Consider the following 21,605-nt stretch of genomic DNA (forward strand, 5'->3'; position numbering starts at 1 on the left):
AGGACAGCAGAACTTGCCAAGCACTTATCTGTCCTGGCTGTTTTCTGCCCAGTCCTGTATTGAAAAGCTGATAGATGAAAGCCATTTCTACCCATTTATCTTCTAAGTGTTTAATCAGGTCTCAGAAGTTCGAGGTTTAATATCTAGGCAGAGAAAAGAAACAAACACTGCTCCTTCTAATATGACCCAATGCAGCAGAGAAGGACTTGTCTGGCAAGAGATTTGAGTCTCAAAACCTTCTACCACTGCTGGATGTGACATATTGCAGTGCAATCTCCCCAGTCCCCACAGCGAGTGTCCTCCACACGAAGGAACAGTGTGCCAAAGAGGAAAAAGTTCAGATCTCGGCTGAACTTAGATCTAAGATCAAACAGAAACATTTACCATCCTTCTAAGCATTCTCCTCAGAGGGTGGTTAGTCGAATACCAAAGCTTACTAACAGCTGATGGGTGCTACAAATATATGAGGAAAATTTAACACTTAAGTCCTCATGTAGAATGTAACAATCAGAGCTACACAGATCCATGTTACAAACGTCTAACTATAAAAGTTAGAATATACTGCCTACAGACTTCTTTTAAAAGCAGCAGGGGATCACGAACCCATTACTCAAGAATCCAGGACCAGCAGATTGTCTGAGATTCATTTTATAATTCAATAAGTAATTCAACCTTGGCATTTCTTTTGGTGAAGCAATCATCTATCAAGGACCTTTCACACCCCGTTAGCTGAAGAAATGCCAACAGATGTTAATTTTTTATTGAACTTTCTGTTTTGCTGTCATTGTTTTCTTGCTTTAAGGAGGAAAAAACATCACCTGGTTTATAAAAATTACCGTTTGATTAGACAGCTTGAAATCAGGGTTTTCAAGCACATCACAAAGGAGATTTATAGTCTGACAAAATAGGTGAGCACTCAACATCTCCACAGAATTACAGCATATTGTTTTCATTGCTCTCTTAAACCCCTAGCTACTCTCTCAAGCTTCTAAAAAAACCCTGGTCATACCTGTACAAGACCTCTACAGCACCTATACAAAAACTTAGAGATAGGAATTACAAGGTAGTTGTAATTTCAACTGCACCATGCATACATCCCCAGCTGAGGCAAATCAGTGCAGTTCTGCTCACATCAATAGAACTGATTTTTCTAACACTGTCCAGCAATGTAGACTTTAGTGTTTAGCTCAGTCAAGGCTGTCATTCACAGACTTGCTAATTGGCCTTACTGATCCAAGTCATATTCCTGTTCTGACCAGCCAGTAATGAAATAAATCTCCAGCGGTGCAGGCTCTCCTTTCATGCAAGCCACCAGAGCTTATTGAACAGCAGAACGTACACACGGGTTGCATGTGGAAATCTTTTTCTCAGGCTAGAGAACGGCAGGGTTGTTGCCAAGAGCCTGTTCCATCATGGGAGGCAAGGGATGGGCAGATGACTCCCAGGCTTGCTTTCCTTGAGTGCTCTGCTTAAAACCAATCAGGCTCTGTGGGAATCAGGGATTTGCAGTCAGTCTACATGCATGAAAACAGCATTATAAACATCTGTTTTGCTTCCTCAGCATGAAGCCTGATCAGAAGATAAATATATTTGCTGAACAGTGTAACCATTGTTGTTATCATGGAAAAAAACAGTGAAGCAGGACTGATGAGGGCAAAAAAATCTTTGACTCTGAAAATCAGTGACTATAAATATCTGCTGCTTGGGGGACTGACCCAGGATAATTTTTGTCCTTGCCTGTTGATACTTTTATGGATGTACTTCCAAGGTCATAGCCTTCAGACACTGAAGGGAAAAATTCAAATGTTTTCTAGTGCTAGGTAAAGGGATGCTTTGGTTTTACAAGTTTAATGAAGTTAGCACCTTCAGGTGGTATTTTATGTACAATTCAGACTTATGACCAATTCATCATCTGACAAGGAGATTAAGACTAAAAGATTATCTAATCAGCATTTCTGAACAGGTAGATTTTTTGGCTTTGAGTCCAAGATGTTATAGAGAAATAGGATTTAAGAGAACATAAGTGCATATGATACCAAGAACATTCTGTGTAACAACTCTGTATATATTTAAAGTGCTATAGGAAATAATCTGAGAGCACTACTGTAATAAGGGTAAATGGACATGTAGCCTATATATCTCGTCTTGTTTAGCATCTACTCATCTTTCCACTATAAAACTGGTCATCTGCTCACTTTTTGATTTCCATTTAGCACTACATCATGAGAAGAAGCAGATGAAAAAGTTTAGGTGGTGGTGAAACCAAAGTGGCTGGTGTAACACGGAATGTTCTGGGCAACCTAAATACCTTTGTACGTTGACAGGGATGATCTTCAGTCCAGAATCACTTTCTTTTACTGCAGGGTTGACACAGTACTGAGGGAAAGGGAACACAAAATCTCAAGGTTTGCAGGTGTTAGATGTGCTATGAATCATCACGGGCACCAGAAAGCTCCAGAGAATACTGAATCCACTGGTCAAAGGCAGAAAACATCCAATTACCCAAATAGCAAAGGGCAAAGAAGTCATTTGTCACATTTTTACTTGCTGAGGTCCAGAAGTACTTGTAAGCATTCAGGCAGCTGATAGAAATGCATGCTCATTTGTAACATGACTTCTGAATAAAATATTCCAACTAGCATAGCTCACGATCGCCACTGCAGTGCACTGTGCTGGATGGCCATGAGTTATTAACAGACCACAGCTGTGCCCAGCTGAAGGTTGCTTGTTTACTGACATGCTCCATTGCAATCAGTGGGGCTCTTCCTAAAGCATTTTGGCATTCTCCTCTGATCTGTGCAGACAGGAGTACACTAGTACAACCACTGGCATCAGTAGTGAGGTGCAGCAAAATATGTATCGCACAAACGCAATAGGTTACCTCAGTAGGAATGAAGGCTACTTAAAATGAAATATCACATGCAAGCAAAAGTTATGTTTCTCTGCAGGAGTCTTGTCTACATGGGCATCAAAAGATAGTAACTGTTATCTTTGCAGAGCTAGAGTTTGACAAAAGGCTGCAAGTTGGACCACTCCTATCAATACCTGCCAAACATGGCAGGAACTCACTGTATTTTTGCAGGGGACACTTCATGCTGAGAAGTCAAAATGGGATGTGAGCCTGTCAACCAAGACACATCAGCACTGGAACCTCTTACAGATCCTTCCCTAAAACAGGAAAATTAACAGAACCACACAGGAATTTGGCATGGTCATTCCCACAAAGGAAATTCAATGTCTTACAAATTATGTCAGATTTATGCAGCAAAATTTCCTCCTGGACATGAGATCTTTTTTCAAATGTATGCATTATACAAATACATTTTTATAGAGCTTCAGTTGGTTTTAATACTCATAAAGATTTATATTTTTTTTATCCCTACTCAGATACTCTGTTGCAATTCACTGGGTGGGAGCCAGTCTACCTACAGTATCCTCCCATGGAGGTAATCTTGCATTTTCTGACTGACGTGAACAATAAGGGTTTATGTACAGGTGTAAGAAATGAAACTGAAAAGAACTAGAGATTGTATCTAAGTCATATGTACAATCTAGGAAAGAAAAAGGGGGGGGGAAAAAAGAGTTAATCCAGTGCTAAGAGCCTAAACAAGTTAAATGAATGAAAATAAAATTATCATAAGCTAGAAAATTCATTAAAATAAACCAGCTAAAAATAAAATCAACATTTTCAAGAGTGCTAATTAACCACTGGAACAACTTATGTTGATATGTAGTAGATTATCTATAATTTGAATTCTTCAGATTTACACAGGGTCTCTTTCCAACAAAGAACATTGCTGTTTACACAGAAATTGCGAGTTCAATACAGGAATTATTGGGTGAGAGGTTCTGATCTTTGCAGGGATACAGTCAGATCAAATTATTGCAGTAGCCTGATCTGACCCCGAAATCTGTGAATTTCCATCCCAGAAGTGCCATATGCAATTGATGCACCAATAAATGGCACGTCCACTTGACTGCCTGGGGGCAAAAGAAAATTCCAGCTCAGGGAGTCGGAAACACTTGCTCTGGCACCGCTGTTTGCAAAAGGACATCAGGATGGCGTGCTGTGCTGACCACAAGCCTGCTCTCATCAGTTTAAGTTTACGCACTGGGTTGTGTTTATGCTCTGTCCATTCAACAGCCCTAGCTCCTTCCTTCTTTCTTTCTTCCTTTTCTTCTCTTTCTTTCCTTCTTTCTCTCTTTCTGTGTACATATACCCTTGTATGTACCTTTTTTTTTAAGTGCTTGGGTTCTTTGTACAATGTTGACTGTTAAGGTAAACCCATAGAAGCCAATAATTCCAGTTGCACAATGCTTTTCTTTAGAGTGTTTGTTGCCTACAGCAGCTACTTAATTGGCAAGTTCGATTCCAGTAAGTGGAACCAAACAGAAAAATTCTTCTACTTAAATAAACTAATACCCCACTGCTCACCACAGAATATTCCTTTTCTGAGCAAGTGGTCCATATCACCCTCCTATGTTGTTTTATGTCATTGCCCCTAGCTCCCAAGAAGCATGGAGCTAAAGTGAAAATGCTGAAGAACTTCCAGCATGAAGCTGCTCTTTTATGTAATTATGCCTGCTGCTAATAGCCTTCCATTACAGCCATGGCACAGGATTTGCTAATCCATTAAAAATGATTGGTTGGAATTTAAAACACTGCTGTAAACGCACTGGTTTTCATGTTAAGCTCAAACTGTCAGATTTTAAACCCTTTTACCCTCTGTAAGTGACAAGGTGGGCCATGTTACAACAGCTATTTCAGCTATTACCTGAGGGAAATGTTGAACTTCTCACTTGATCCCTCCTTGGGGTTCACCTGTGAGATGCTTTCCTGAAAATAATGAGACTGACTCTGCCCAAGTTCAGGTTATCAGTGTGAGCTCTGAGTTCAGATACTGGGCTCTAACAAAGGGCTTGCTGCATAAATTTCTAGATGACTGCAGCTTGCGTGAAGAGATGAATGCATAGGTATTTGAGCTTCGCATTTCTACCTTCTGAGAAAAAAAAAATCCTAAAGAAATCTCATCAAAACTAAGAGCATATGCCATACCTTGAATTTTACTCTGTGATTCTCAGTTTGTTGTCATGTATTAGAAAACTCTCAAAGTTCACACTGCCAGTTACACGAAATATTTTCTGATCTTGAAATGCCATTTTATCTAAACATTGCCCTCTACCACAGCCACTATCCGTAGATCACTCAGTCCCAAAGCCATATTCAAATGTACATTGCAACTAATTAGCTGATGACCTGTAGGCCTAAACACAGGGTAGATAAAGGATTTAGCTGAATCAGGGTTTCTCAGATATTTTTGGAAAAATTCAGTCAACTTAAAGATAGGTAAATGTTGGGATGTAAATATGCAGGTGTCTATGTGTGAGCTAGGGTCCACATGACTGTTAAAATCAGTGAAATTTAGGTAGCCCAGCATGTTACTTGACAGCAGTCACCTGTTCACTGCCCCATGAAATCACCTCTGCTCCACTGTCTGTAGGGAGTTGAGCTGGATTCGGATGCTCGCTCGTAAATCTCTGCTGCCCTATCAGATGCTTTGAAGTGTCCCATGAGACCTGCATCAGCAGCTGCACGAGTATCTCCCAGACTTGCACCATATGTCCCGCAGCCCTCCACAGATGTCCTAGATGCTTAACAACATCCCAAGGAGCATCAGACAACCAAGAGTAAAGAAAGGAGCTCAGCCCTAAATCCACCCAGATTTTATAGCAGTGCAGAGGATGAGCTCACCTGTACACACTTGTATTTAATGGTTTTAAACTTAAACAGTGTCTGAAGCTGATGAAGAGAGGGAGAGCAAGTGGTTCTTCATTTAACAGCAGCTTAAAAAGAAAATAACAACAAATGAAAACCACACACGCACACACACGAAAAAACCAAACACAAACCAAAACAACCAATCAAACACAAAAACAAACAACCAAAACCAACCAACCAAAGAATCTAGCAAAACACAACAAAACCCTCCACTAGAAATCATCCAGGTTATTTTTCTTCCTAGGAAGTGATCTCTTTACTTCTCTCCCTACTCCATATTGGTTTAAAGTAGCAGTAATTAATTAAGTGGTAGACAAAAATCAAATGAGATCACTCTGATTCAGTTGCACATCACACCTCCACAATGCCAGGTACAGAGAAAGTTCTCTCTACAACTATCATTACATTGCAACTTTGGTATCATTTAGCAAACGCAACCCTTTTTATACAAAATTACAACCACTGAAAGGTCTTTTTATTGTGCAAGTTCTACTTACACACTGCCATCTTGTGTTGTTAGCAGATAATCGGTTTTGCTGAAATTCAGAGCCTACCACGCTCCAAATATTTTAGCAAGGAGCAAAAAATCACAGATACAACATTTATAAGGTGGGTTTCTCTGCCTGTTCCCTTCCAGGGGACGGAGAGGAGGAAGGACTTTGCTCACATTTGCCAACTCAAATTAGCAAATGCAGGTTTGAAGAGCCTTGTTTAAACCAGTCCTTTAAACAAAGTTTAGAAACTCAGCTTCAACTCAGAGTTCCAATTTCAGATCTTTGAGACCCACTAATCCAAAATTCCATTTACTGCTTGCTCACAGGCAAGCAATTTGGTACAAGTTAATGAAATAACCCATTTTTTCCACAGGCATTTGGTGGGGAAATGAAATTGAAGCCTGCATGGAAATACTTGACACCCTTTAGGAAGAGCCAGCCTAGCTCACAGTGTGTCAGTCAAGGCTGTGGGACACAAGTCAGGCAGCTCAAGTGGCATGACAGACCACAGGTTGCTGAGCTTTTGTTCTCCCTCTGTGTTCTTCGCCCCCAGGTGATTTCCATGCCCAAACAATTCCCAGGGACAAGGCAACACAACTGGGCTCAAAATGCAAAAGAAAGCATGGCCATCCTTGACTTTCCACAGAATCATAGAACAGCTTGGGTTGGAAGGGACCTTCAAAGGTCATCTAGTCCAACCCCCTGCGATGAGCAGGGACATCTTCAACTAGATCAGGTTGCTCAGAGCCCTGTCCAGCCTGGTCTTGAATGTCTCCAGGGATGGGGCATCTACCACCTCTCTGGGCAACCTGTTCCAGTGTTTTAGTACCCTCACTGTAAAAAACTTCTTCCTCTTGTCCTATTGTAATAGGCCCTGCTAAAAAGTTCGTCCCCATCTTTCTTATAAGGTCGCTTTAAGTACAGAAAGGCTGGAAGCTTCCCACAGCTTTGCTGCACAACACCATGCTGGGAGAGGGGAAATCATGGATAGGCTACAATAAATTCATTGATGCCTTGGAGGCTGAGAAACTTTGACCTGTCACCAAAAAAAAAAAAAATGGTCTCAATATACTTCAGGGTTGGTGATGGGGATTGGGGAGATACCTACCCTACCCTACCCACCATCCTACCAGAAGAGAAGGCTGAAAACCAGAGAGTCCAGAGAGGCACCAGTGTCATCTCCATTACATATGGGTCTTAACTGAAAGCCAGACCTGCACAGCACCTACTTTGGGTTCCTATTCCAAACAGCTCTCGGAAGCAATCTTCTTCCATGAGCAGCAGAGAGGACCCCAGGCTCCCAGAGGGGTGTGTGAGCAGGTAATGTGAACATCCCTCTGTAATCTGTATTTGGGGACAAAGGTCTTCATATCTGAGTACTCACCTGTGGTCTGCTGTGTCATTATTTACAACAGTAGTGGAAACCAAATGAAATATCTTCATAGAAGACACTTTGACTGAATGCCAAAAGCTGAGGCCCAGTCACAAAAGTGGTTGAGCAAGGAGCTTGGCAACTTTGGGTTGATGAGGCATTTTAGATTTTTATTTATTTTTTTTCAAAGGCAAAATTTGAAAATAACATTTGGCACTTTCTGATTCCACATTTATTAGCATGGAATTCCCTGGTGCGAGGCAGAACCCATCTGTTCAGGGGAAAGATAAAAAAACCGAAGCAAAACAGGAGATAAGCAGAGGAGTTACAAGAGGCTTACATGGGCAAAGTTCTCCCACTACACCAAAACACCATGATCTTCCCTTGCTGTCCCCAGCTATCACAGCCACAACCTGTCTCGCAACCTGCTAGCTCTCCTACCCATCCCTGAGATCCCCTGAGAGGAATCAGGCATCCCAAGCTACTTTATCACCCTCACTGTGGTTCCTCATGGTGTCATGTACAAGCTCAAACTCAGAGCCCCACCACCCTCCTACACATCCCAACTGTCCTCTTCCTCTGTTTCACCCACAAAGTGCTCCCCCAAATTCCTCTGGTCCACATCCTACGTTTTCTTCACTGCTTCCAAGGATGTGGGCACAGAAGGGCACATAACTTGGCATAAAGGATTTGGGGAAGCCACTGACCAAAGCAATCTGGGAGTCACTGCTGAAAAATACATGGTGTGCATTCCAGTTGCCTTTACAGAAGGAGGAGAACATAAACCCAAATATTTTCAACACCTCACTTCTAGCCACAGAAGTGAAGTTTTGGGGAACTTCTACCTCTTCTAATTGTTGTGCTTCAGTGATGAGCACACAGGACAAAGAATCAGTCTCGTCACTTAGATTATATGCTGATGAGAAAGAGCACAAAGAGCTTGATGGGAGAACTACATACAAAATGTGAAGCCTATCGTGAGGGAAAAGAGAAAAGTAAGAACTATTGTTCTTACATATGTTTAGGTGGAAATTTTAATCCTTTCATTAAAAAAATATTTTCCCAAGATAAATTCAAACAATTTCATATTTCAGCAAATTATCTCAGACACATTTAGCTGGATAGAAAGGAAAGAAACCACAACTTTGAATAAATGCAACATCAGAAATTTTATTTACAAATATACTGTAATTCAACAACAATTCTCCACTCAGTTTGTGGAGGAAAAAGTGATAGTTACATTTTCAAGTGGGAAAAGAGAACTCTTCCTCTTAAATGGATTCCACAGAATACTATGACAACACCACTGAGCAAACAGATTATTCTTTGTATTTAAGTTTCAAAAAAGCACATAATTTTAGAAACCAGCATATGGAAAGCAAACACATTTGTGTGCATTTAAATGCAGCTTCATATTAATCTAGAGAATTCACTTTCAGTATATGTCAAAGACAGCAATTGCAAATATATATTTATATTAACTATTTCCCTAATGCTCATTTCAAGAGCTTAGAAACAAAATACCCTCTTCATATACGATTGGAAAGTCAACTAGTTGATTATAAGCCTCAAAAATATTTTGAAGTTATTACTGAAAATATACTTATTCTCCCTTGTGCTCTCAGTACATGAAGCTGAAAAAGTGAAAGCATTTTCCCCAGATATTTCCTTACTGCAATTACTTTCTTATAAATAAAAATAGTTATATGAAGAATACAATGCATTGCTATAAAGACTAGACAAGCAAGAGTTACTCTTAGAAAAAACACACATACACACAATATATATATTTATAGATCTACATCAGCAGCAATCACCTCTTCTTTTATCTGCAACAGTGGTTTCATGTCTTCATTTGCTTCACATGGAGGTTGGTTGTCCAGCTGTTAGAGAGAGACACAAGAAACCGTAATTAAAGTCTCGCCACTGAAGAATCTTAAGTGACAAAAATTAAAATTTGCAAGTTAAAAATTGTCAGATAATGCTATTTCCAATACCTACTGAAAATGCCAACACAAACTTAGGTAAACATTTCGAATCTAGCAATCCAAATTTAATGAACAATACAAATTTGAGTCTAATCCAATTATAGCACTGCAAGTATTTCAGGACAAGTAATATACCATAGAACATGCACCTTACCAAGTTTTTAAGAATTATTTTTAGTATTAGCATAGAGACGGTGACAATTTTTCTAAATTTACCCTTAAACAATCAAATTAAAATTTTCTCATTAACTGTAGCAATATTTAAAAAGAACTTTTTTTATCATCTCTGAATGTATTTGTGGGCATCTACCAATACACTGTTGTTTTGCTACAATGTAATAAGTTTAGACCACAACATTAACATAAAAATGTGCAAAAATGTCACACCATTATATCACACAGTGAATATTAATAATCCTACAGTTCAGCAAACCTTTTAGCCTGTATGTTCATGTTCCAAACTAACAAATAATTAGCCAAGCTGATGTCAAATGCCAGCTGCAAACAAAGTAATCTGCATTACAGACCAGCAATGTGCTGTCAGTGTATTTTCATTGCAGTAACCACATAGCTGGTTTTTGTATTATTCAAATAGCTAATTTCAATTACTCATCACAAATTTCAATGCTTACTCTGTAACTACAAGTTCTTACAATTTCTGATTTACTCGTATCTCATATAATTATGTTTTGAGGCGCCCACTGGCCCAAGAAGATGCAGTCCAATGGGAAGCAAATAGAACCATTTCTCACTGATCAGCTCTGCTTCTGAAAAACACTGCTGTACCTTTATGGGCTGTAATGTCAAAGAGAAACTAAACAGCAACTTATTAATGATAAAATTTTTGCTTGCTTCCATCACCAAATTCCTGAATACTGTCTTGCCAGGAAATAATTAAGAAAAAGGTTTTTTTTTTCAGTACCAAACTTATACAACTTATCCAGCAGTTCTGCCCACTAAAAGAAAAGAGAAAGCAAAAATAACATGAGCGGGCTCCAGACTGAATCTCCCACACATTTGGGTGCTTCAAATAGAACAAGGTCACTTTAGTGTAGTCTCATCATCAAGCAGGAGATAAATTCTCCAAACATTAACTCAGAGACACAGGACCCAGGGCCATATCCAGATGGAAGGGAGTGATTTCTCCTTCCACTGTTAACATCAAGGTTTTCTGGTTTTAGCTCAGGCACTGCACAATTATTTCCATGTGGTACAGGCAGCTTTTCCTCTTCCTAGAAGTCAAAGAGAGGTTAAAACCAGCAACAGCATCAGATGCAGAGCTTCTCTTTTTCTGGGCTAGGCTCCTCAGCCAGCAGATGGCCCGAGTCCTGCTGATGTGTTGTAGGATGAGTATCCTGTTCCCTTCACTGCCTTCTGGTCCACCATGAGAAAAATGTGCTGGGCTCATGAAGAAACATGGACATGTTTATCAGGAATTAAGTCAGATATGCTTCCCCTTAGCTGAATGTTATCATTCTAGAAAATTCCACATTTGCCACATAAAAATACAGCCACATAAAACTCCCGAGACTTGTCAAAATGAGGAGGTTGTCTACCATCATCTATGACAGCAGAAAAAAAAAAGACAACTCAGCACCATTATTCAGTCTTAACATCATGCTCCAGTACATCAGAATTCTGCAAACCATAATAAAGGAAAAAAATGATACTGCACCTTTTAATTAAGATCTGTAAGTATATCAATTCCTCCTGAACTTGTACCTAAATAAATAACCAATCACAGACCTATAATTCAAATAATAATAGCATCGCAAAAAGCAACCAGCATTTGTGCCACCTGCATAGGATAAACTAATAGCTTTCCAGGTATGCATTAAGATTGAATTAGATATAATACATATTCTGATTACTTTTTTAAAAAGGTAGACAATTTTTCAAAAAGACTTCTCTGTTATTAAGGCAAGCCTGTTCATCAACTGACAACTCCTTGACACCACTTTCTCAGATCTATGAAGAAAGGAGGATGACTATAGCGCATTGTCTGCTTGAAGATGCTTAGTAACAAGGCGGTAAAATCAGGTACCAGCAAGTTAAAAGTTAGGACTGACTACCCTACAGAAGACAGAAACTGGCAATCAAACCTTGCTGAACCTATTCACTAATATACCAACTTCAAGCTAAACATGAAAGCTATCGAGTGGCTCAGCTGTGCAAACACTTGAGGTTGTACAGCACAGAAAAGAACAACAGTCATGCACACTGCAGTTGCATTGCCTTACTTTTAAATCTGATATAGCAGTCGTTGCAGAATAGTTTGTTGTTTCGGATCCTGACTTCAGCTCCAGAGCGGGATCCCCCAAGGTCGCATTCACAGGCAACACACTGTATGGTAGACGAGTAATCAGCAACTCATTACGAAATATTAAAGAACAAAAATGCTGTTCAAAAGCAGCTTGGATTAAGCTCAACAAACCTTGAACCATAAACCCACAATCACTAGAAGCAAATGTATAACGATTAGTGGATCAAATGCAACCAAACCCGAGGCAGGATTTTAAGTCGACGACTGGACAACAAATAGCAGAGGTACACCAACTAAGCGAACATGGAGCAGACAGCTTTTAGTGATTAGTTCATTAAATCTAATTTGAACTTCAGTTTCCCTGAAAACTAAAACTGGCTCAACATTAAAAAAATTTGTTCTCTAGAAGGCAACAGCAATTTTGGCACAGAACACCTGGGTGTGCTACTTGCAGATTTCCATGCGGCATTACATGCTGCTGGTGTTCTCCGCCCTCTGGCACTCACAGCAGCAAGTACTCAGGCACCCCCAATTTACTGGGTTTGTATCACAGAAACAAGATCTTATTTGGAGCAAAGGAGCCAATTTCACTTTTCTTGAATAAACACATGAATAAGGGGCTTGATAGCTTTCGTGCTAACATTAAACTGTTTAACTATGGTGGCTGTGAATATGAACCACCTCTAGAAGGAATGTAACCCAAAACATAACACTCTCCTTATTGAATTTACAAAGCAAAGTACACAGCTGACTACAGAAGGGCAGATAGTTTGCCTGCTTAAATGAGTAATGGCTCTCTTGTGATGGCAGTCTGTACAACAGTTCATTAATCTTCAGAAATTTGAAAAAAAACAGATTTGGTATTTTCTTATGTAGGTTAGGAGCTACAGGTGGACTCCTTTGCACAGAATACATGTTCTGCAAAAAGGGAATGACGACCAGTGCCCATGGCCTACTCCTGTCCCTCCTGCTCGTGTGGGCAGGACCAGGAAGAGCTTTGAGCCAATCCCCTGCAATACTTCAGGTGATGCATTTTAACTGGGCACAGAAGACAAGTGTTCTGAACCAGACACAGAAGTCTCTTTCTTAAAGGCATGAAAGAATCAGAGTCCAACAGCAACTCCAAAATAGAGTCTTAATTCCACATCTTCTCAGTATCACAGTATGTTTGGGATTGGAAGGGACCTCAGAAGATCATCTAGTCCAATCTCCCTGCCAGAGCAGGAACGCCTAGATGAGGTCACACAGGAACATGTCCAGGTGGGTTTTGAATGTCTCCAGGGAAGGAGACTCCACAACCCCCTGGGCAGCCTGTTCCAGTGCTCTGTCACCCTCACTGAGAAGATGTTTCTTCTTAAATTTAAGTGGAACCTCTTGTGTTCCAGCTTGATCCCATTACCCCTTGTCCTATCATTGTTTGCCACCGAGAAGAGCCTGGCTCCATCCTCATGGCACTCACCTTTTATATACTTACAGACATTAATAAGGTCCCTCCTTAGCCTCCTCCAAACTAAAGAGACCCAGCTCCCTCAGCCTTTCTTCATAAGGGAGGTGCTCCACTCCCTTAATCATCTTTGTTGCCCTATGCTGGACTCTCTCCAGCAGTTCCCTGTCCTTCTTGAACTGAGGGGCCCAGAACTGGACACAATACTCCAGATGGGGTCTCACGAGGGCGGAGTAGAGGGGAAGGAGGACCTCTCTCGATCTACTAACCACCCCCATTCTAATACACCCCAGGATGCCATTGGCCTTCCTGGCCACAAGGGCACAGTGCTGGCTCATGGTCATCCTGTTGTCCACCAGGACCCCCAGGTCCCTTTCCCCTACACTGCTTTCTAATAGTGCATTCCCCAGTCTATACTGGAACCTGGGGTTGTTCCTGCCCAGATGCAGGACTCTACACTTTCCCTTGTTAAATTTCATCAGGTTATTCCCCACCCAACTCTCCAGCCTGTCCAGGTCCCGCTGGATGGCAGCACAGCCTTCTGGCGTGTCAGCCACTCCTCCCAGCTTACTGTCATCAGCAAACTTGCTGATAGTGCACTCTATTCCCTCGTCCAAATCGTTAATGAATATATTGAATAATATTGGCCCCAGTACAGACCCCTGAGGCACTCCACTAGATACAGGCCTCCAACTAGACTCCGCACCATTGACTACCGCTCTCTGGCTTCTCTCCTTAAGCCAGTTTGCAATCCACCTCACTACTCTATTGTCCAGAGCACACCTCCTCAACTTAGCAACCAGGATGCTATAGGAGACTGTGTCAAACGCTTTGCTGAAGTCAAGGTAGACCACATCCACCACTCTGCCATCATCCATCCATCCACCTTGTTACATTCTCATAAAAGGCTATGAGGTTGGTCAAGCACGACTTACCCTTAGTAAAGCCATGCTGACTGCCCTTAATAATCCTCTTATCCTTGATATGCCTTGAGATGGCACCAAGGACAAGCTGTTCCATTACTTTCCCAGGGACAGAGGTGAGGCTGACCGGTCTATAATTACCCGGGTCCTCCTTCTTGCCCTTTTTGAAGACTGGAGTGACATTTGCTTTCCTCCAATCCTCGGGCACCTCTCCCGTTTCCCAAGACTTGGCAAAGATGATGGAGAGCGGCCCAGCAATGACTTGAGCCAGCTCCCTCAGCACCCACGGGTGCATCTCATCTTGTCATAGGGCAGGGGAACTAGAAGGGATTTTACATCTTTTGCAGGCAGGAATTTGTTGTTTCAGCTCTGCATCTGCCCGAAGCTCACAGGAAATCACATAACTGTGTCTCAGTGCTGAGCATGAGCTAATACACTTATTATAGCTTCTGACCAGGGCTAAGTACCACTAAACACAGCTTCTGGTTTGGTGCTGGGTTTTATCCTGCCAGGCTGAATGGTGCCAACATGACTTTGCCTGGAAAAAAACACGTGAACACTGTCTGCTAGGATTAGCTTAGAAGTGATGGGTCACCTTAAATGATTCATTTGCCAGGGTCCAGGATGAAATTATTTTTCTTTAAGGAGCTGGTCTCTCTGGGAGAAGTGGCTCCGAACCTTCTGATTTTTTTGCTGCCTATTTGAAGAAGGAAGAACTTTGATCTCACTGTCAACATGCTCATCTTACTTGTCAAGGTCCTACTTGTTAGCTCTGGCAAGTAAGAAACACTTCCAGAGTTGAGTTGCTAAATGCCTCATGGAAATTTGCATGCACCACGCTGTCAAGAGTAGAAGGCAAAGCAGGTGATTAGTAGAGCCCCTGTGAGCATAACATTGCGTAGCCATGCGTGCTCCTGATTAGTTCCTGTTCCTTCACGATGTGACTCCCAGCTCTCACCTTAAAGCAATGTAAATGATAACAAAGACCAAGAGACTCAATGATCATGGCTGCTCCTTTGCCCAGAACGTTATTACAGTATGAACAGATTTTCTTCCCACTGACTGACCTAAATATAGAATGAAAATCCTTAAAAACAGCTTGAAAAGGTTTAAAAGACAAAGAAAACTTATCAAAGACTTTTTGTGATTAAAGATAAAAACACACTAGTAAAAAGTAGACCATTAGGCTGCTTAGAGAAAATAAACTGAAAATTAATATTATTTACAGTAGATCAGAAAGCTAGGGAAAGCTGAAGTGTTATCATTTAGATCAAAGTTACATAGGAACAAATGAATTAATTCTGCCACATTCTTGGGAGATATTTCATTGCACAAAATACTTTCTACAAATAAACATTAAAAGTATATTGTTAAGTTTGGAGAGTAAGAACACAGGTTTTGTTCTCTTGTGTTATTTGTGAGGTATTATGCTGAAGGCTAAGTTTTAGAAAGCACCCCTGCCAAGTCCAACCATCTGCACCTTGTTAGATAACAGAAGGCTTGTCCTGGACATATAATATTATGTTAACTCTTTGTACATAAGCCATATGGAGGTCAGTTTCCATAGATCTACCAAGGTGTTAGCAAATGGAAGTGAGAAAAAGATAAGAAAATATGGTTAAGAAAGTAATTTTCTTACATTATAAAGAATGTAGGAGACTAGCTTTGGGAGGAAAAAAAAAAGAAAATGGTCAATTTATCACAAAGTGCCTCAGGGTGTAAGAGCTAGTGAAGCAGTGTTCAGACTCTTGTTATATATAATACATGTAATTGTGTGGGGATGATTCTCTAGTCTTATCCCGAGGTATTTTTAAAATGTTTCAAGCACATAAAACAGCAGAGTTATCTACCCTACCACAACTGAATTTCATTTTTGTTTCAAAATATGTTGCAATTCTTGCTTTTCCCTCCTAGATTAAAACAACATCCTACTCTGTAATTCTCCAGGGTCACGGGTTATGAGCATTCCTGAGTGCTCCTTGAGCTGACATTGACCACATGCCAGGAAAGGGGGAGGAGAGACCAAGACGAGGGCCATAAAGCATGGGTTTCAGGAATCTTTTGTTAAAACAAACCTAAGAAAATAAATGTCAGAAATGCCATCTGGAGTAGGCTTTTCCTAATCATTTTGGTAACCAGCATACACCTTGGAGACTGGAGATTTATTATTTTGGTTCCTCTGTTTTTTTAACCAATGTCAAGCAGTGGTGACAAACCTGGGACATTTTTTGAATGACTGAAGCAGGAGGGTCACACCAACCCATACTTCCACCATCCTGCTCAAACAGAAAACTCCAGCTATTTTTCAGACTTGTTAATCAATATAATGGGTAAGAATACTGCTATAGACAAACATATATACAAAATCCACTCTTTATGTGTCGCCCAAAATGTATACCTTTCCAGAAGGGCACCTACTTACCTGCTGCGTGTCTGGGACCCTGGCTGGGAAGCAGAGAGGGGAGACTGAGCCCGGGGGGCTGCCTGGGGCACGGAGGGGGCTCTCGGAGAGGTGGCCGCAGGAGATGCTTTGCTGGAGGAAGGAGTGCACATGTAGGCTCGGTTTGAAGTGGACACTGGGCGACTGGAATCTTGACTAGAGGACAGAGATGAAGAGGAGGCAGACTGGTTCAGCCGTGAATGGTGCCTCCACGAGCTGGTTCTTGAAGAATCAAGATTGTCCAAAGACTCCCCTCTGCAATATAGGTACGCATACAGATGTAAATCACAGCAGAGTTGGAGCAGAAGAGCCACTATATTCTTATTTTTTTAAAAAAGGAAACCATTATCCTAGCATTTTTGAGATTTTGCTGGCATTAATATGTTTGTCTTAACACCCTGAGCTATATTCTTCACATATTGATTTAAAATGTTTGAGACACAAACTATCCTTTGTGTTCAGTCCTAGTCTCGTGGGAAAAAAAGCAGGCGAGGTGAAAAAGAGGTGGCACTTAACCACCACAGGACAAAGGCAATATACTCTTTGCTCCAGCCTTATCAGGGTGAACCGTATCAAAATCCGCTGTACAGCAACGGACCTGGGATACCAGGTTTGTTTTTGTTTTCTCCAAGGGATACCAGATCAAAACAGCAATCCACCCAGCCTGGATAGCATCGTCTAGGTACAAGGTGTTGGCCCAACAGCCAAACACTCTCCTGACTGATAACTTGGCTGTTTCCTAAGTGACAAATCCAACATTCATACATTACTTGAAGCAGGATACAAACTTCAGACTTCCTGACATATTTCTATGTAAAAAAAAAAAAAAAAAAAAAAGGTATACTCCTTAGCCATAATAATCTATTCCACAATAAACTGTCACATGCTGAAATTCTTAATCATGTCTGTCAATGATAAGGCACACTTACTGATTTCCATTGCTGATATACCAAGAAATAAGCAGTTGAGTTATTTACAGGTAACATCCACATTCTTTATTTGCAAAACATAACATTTAATCCCAACTGTAATACTGCAGCTTTCTTCTACCTGTGCTGCTGTTCAGTTTACCTTACAGCATTACACAGACTCAACTTGCTTCTGTGCTTTGTAATGCAAGCTGAAGTTCAGAATAACCAAACAAAAATATCAGAGAGACAAAGCTAATTTTTTACGAGACTCCTACCTTCTCATACTATTGCTGTACAGACTAACAGGCTCTTTATGTATACTGGAACTGCGTTGCCTAATCCAGCTGCTGTCCGTGTGTAGAGATGTTTTCTTCCTCATTTCCTGAAGGATTTGTTGTCTCTCCAGCTCTGCTGCAGACAGGTTTTGCTCCTTCTGAGGCTTCTTCTGTGAGTCACTTGTGTTCCAGGACCTCTCTGAATACTTGCTCTGAGTACCTGTTGGGACAACATGTGCAAACTTCAGCCAGACACCTTACAGCACAAAAGCAGTTATCACTCATCCAGCACTCTGGCTGTAACTCCAATAGTAGTTGTTCATCACCACATTCACAAGTTTGTCCAGTTCCTTTTTACAGCAGGGTGACCAGTATTAAACTTGGCAATACTTAATTACTATTACAGTTTTTTCATTTGTGTTTCCATTAACGTGGCCTTTTGCATGATGTTTAACTTAAAAACAAGTAGGCATTTTCCTTCAGTTCCCAAGCGTATACGCATATACATTTGTGCGTACACATATACACACACATATATGTATTTTTAAAAGGCTACGATCTCTAAAAGAGACACAATTTGGACTCTTCTTCCAATACAAACTGAAGCATGTATTGAATATATAGTTAAAGGGATAGAAGGTATCCCACAATTCAAGACTTCACATTATTTTTCCTGTAAGTTGTCCCTGCTTTCAAGAATTCCTTCCTTATTCAAGGCACTTAAACACATTGCTTTACCCTGCTTTATATAAACATATGTGTATGTGTGGGGAGAGAGAGGGAAATCTTAGAGAATTTCTCTATTATTTAGATGTTGTATTAACTAGCCAGTTGAAATGAGATTCATGGTATAGAAGGCCTTCAAAAATTTGGAAGAGGAAAAAAACATGCCATCTCTCTCCAATATGTGTTGACATGTTAGAGGACAACAATTTTTTCTTTATTTCCTAGATCCAGTAAGTATTCTTTATAGTAAGACTCATTATGGAAATTACTCAGCAATAAGTCATTCACCTGAAATCTCAATCCCTTTAAATACTTCTCTGACAACAGATTTGCTCTTTGTTTTATTGCTACAGTGACCATTATAAACTATTGTGGGAGTTTACTCGCTCATTAGTTTCAATGAGCTTTAATGTGTTGAAAGCAGTGTTGTCAGTTTGCAATGTTTCCTCTAATACACAACTTACTTCTCTGTGATTACTTCTGATCACTTTTTTTAACCAGGTCTCAGACACAGGAATAGCCTTTGGGCGTTTTCTACTGTAACATATTCATAAATCTGGTTTGTTTGTTGTATACGCATTCCTCTAAAAGTGCAGTAATGCAACTGAAGGACAATTCAAGAAAGGCATCATTAAAGTAGAGTTCAGGAGATGAGCCACTTTGTCAGCATCAAGAGCTAATTTCTGGCTGTGCTATTCCTCCACTAACAGGAGTTTAAAAGAGCAAACAATTGTATTAAATACATTAGAATCTTGGTATGTACAGCTTTTTGAACTGACAGAGTCAACATATCAAGAGCACATATATCTTCAATGATGCACCTACAAGATTGGTTTAATCTCATATAAATATCAAGTCATTTAAAATTAAAGCATCTAAGATCCGTTTGTAATCACTGCTACAGCACTTCAAGAAAACAGTTAATCATATTTGTCTTATGCTTATATGTTACTGTATGAATTTCCTCTTGCTGTTAAAACTTCATTAAACTGTGGCATGGTATGAATTTGAATTACAATGCAGCTATCAAACTCAAATTTTCTTAGGATTACTATGTCTGACACACCTTATTCTTAATAAAAAAAAGCCATTTTAAAAATAATGGAAATTAAACAGTACTTACCATTTCTGATTGTGTTGAATTCATTCAGTTCAGAAGTTGACTTGGACTTATTCCTAAAGATAAAAAAAAATATTAATTTCTCTACCTCAACTAGGAGACATCACAAAAATCTTATCATTGCAGATCACAGATACACAGCCTTTTTTCGCCATTTCTCCCATCAACAACTCATGCTGTACTTAAAACAAGAGGTAAAAATGCCCGAAGATCAACAGCACATTAAGGAAAAAAAAGAGATGTAAATATTTAGAAGTCAATAGGTAATTAAAAGTTAAAATTGTGTATTGAAAGTTCCTAGAGCTTCAGGTATAAGGAACTGATCGTTGTATCCATTTCAACAAAAACATGGGAAAAACAAGGTCCTTCCCTGTGGAAGCTTTGTGAAGACCATAGTCAGACAGTCAAAGATAACTTTCAAAGTAGATTTATAAATTATTGAAGTTCATGAGAAACTTAAACCAGACTTCAGCACCATTACTAGACTGTAAGCAAAACACCTCCTCATACACTGCATGTAGTGTTCCCAGGAAATTTATTATTCGCTGATTATACCCAGCAGCATCATCTTCTAACGAGTTTTAGCCAAGAAATGTCATTCAATATATAGGAAAACAAATAGGGAAAAGCTGGTTTTCTGACAGCACAGAGCAGGAGCTTCAGCAGCACCTCTGTGCTGTATTACTAGTCTCAAGTTTCTTAGTTTAAAATACTTCGGAAAAGAACAGAAATCCTTTGCCAAGTACAAGTTAAAGCTGCTACAGCAATGTGTTTACATGTACAGCACTGGCTGCAGAACAGTGTTTGGAGGGAGTCTTGTCCTTTGTCTGTACAGAAATGATGCATAAAATGCATCAAATTTCTTGCTCCCCCAAGTTCTGATTGTCTGTCCAATGGTGTAGACCTATTTTATTATCTGTTGGAGAAGATGCAACAGTTTCACAGTTGCTTCTGGTACACAGGAGCCCCAAAGAGCAGGTCAGCCTTGCCTGGGATGCTTTTAGCTCCTAAGTGTCCTCCTTTACACATATATCCAACACATAACTATTTAGCATAGGCACCTTTTGAAGTTAGATTTAGATCTTCCACTAGGAACAGATCCATGTAGTTGTACCCTGTAAGTTTTGGGGTTCCTCTCAGTATAAAAAAGGGTTGCTCACTCCATCTATAAGAACTGATTAAATACATAGCAAAGGTGATCTTTCAGGGCTACTTAGGGATGTCATCTAAGACAAACGCTTGATACAAACGTTCTGCATTTAAGTTACTTCAGCATTTTTTAAACCACTGCCCAGTTATTAAAAAGGGAGAAGAAAAATCTGTCTATTCAAAGAATCCAAATCTGCAGTTGCTAATATATTCTACTGAAATAAATTTAAACGAAAACAAACAAAAAACCCACACACCAAAAACAACCAAACACACACAACAAAACACCCTAAACAAGCAAACAAAGAAACAAACACCACACAAAAGAAAAAAAACAAACCCAAAACATCAACAGTAAAACCCCCAAGCAAACCATCAAATAGAAAATAGCCAAGGCAAGAGAGCGTAACTTAAGAAGTGGCACATGTGCTATCTGCCTGATAAATACGCTGCTGCTGCCTCTCACTTCCCTCCCTGTTTACTCTCTTAAGTTTCACAATCCTGACTGGGATGACTGCACCTTAGTTTGTATAGCGCGTTATGACACAACCACAATATTATCTGAAACTGTTTTCCAGACAGATCAGTCTAGTACCACCCACATATTTACTTCCTTACACTTCTGCTTCTCCCAGTAAAATACTAGTGACTGACTAACTGTTGCTTACAGCACAGCATTTAATTCACCAAAAGTTTGGCTGCTTATTCTCTCAAAATGAAA

At 40.1% G+C, this 21,605-nt stretch overlaps 1 protein-coding gene across 10 annotated transcripts in view; it reads right to left on the bottom strand.

The window, feature by feature from the left end:
- Positions 1–8,795: 8,795 nt before the first annotated feature.
- The window catches only part of LMO7 (LIM domain 7), a 134,777-nt gene continuing 121,967 nt past the window's right edge, over positions 8,796–21,605 (bottom strand). For 9 of the 10 annotated variants that reach the window (XM_082058479.1, XM_082058485.1, XM_082058484.1 and 6 more), the window contains 6 exons: positions 19,739–19,791; positions 17,890–18,109; positions 16,686–16,958; positions 15,222–15,330; positions 11,874–11,976; positions 8,796–9,528 (listed from right to left, as the gene is read on the bottom strand). In XM_082058479.1, coding sequence (XP_081914605.1) covers positions 9,506–9,528; positions 11,874–11,976; positions 15,222–15,330; positions 16,686–16,958; positions 17,890–18,109; positions 19,739–19,791 — 781 coding nt within the window. In that variant the 3' untranslated portion in view covers positions 8,796–9,505. The remainder of the gene's footprint in view (positions 9,529–11,873; positions 11,977–15,221; positions 15,331–16,685; positions 16,959–17,889; positions 18,110–19,738; positions 19,792–21,605) is intronic. The other variant, XM_082058481.1, reaches the window with a different exon arrangement.

The sequence above is a fragment of the Streptopelia decaocto genome (genome assembly GCF_964273445.1).
Source record: "Streptopelia decaocto genome assembly, chromosome: 1".
Taxonomy (NCBI): Eukaryota; Metazoa; Chordata; class Aves; order Columbiformes; family Columbidae; genus Streptopelia; species Streptopelia decaocto.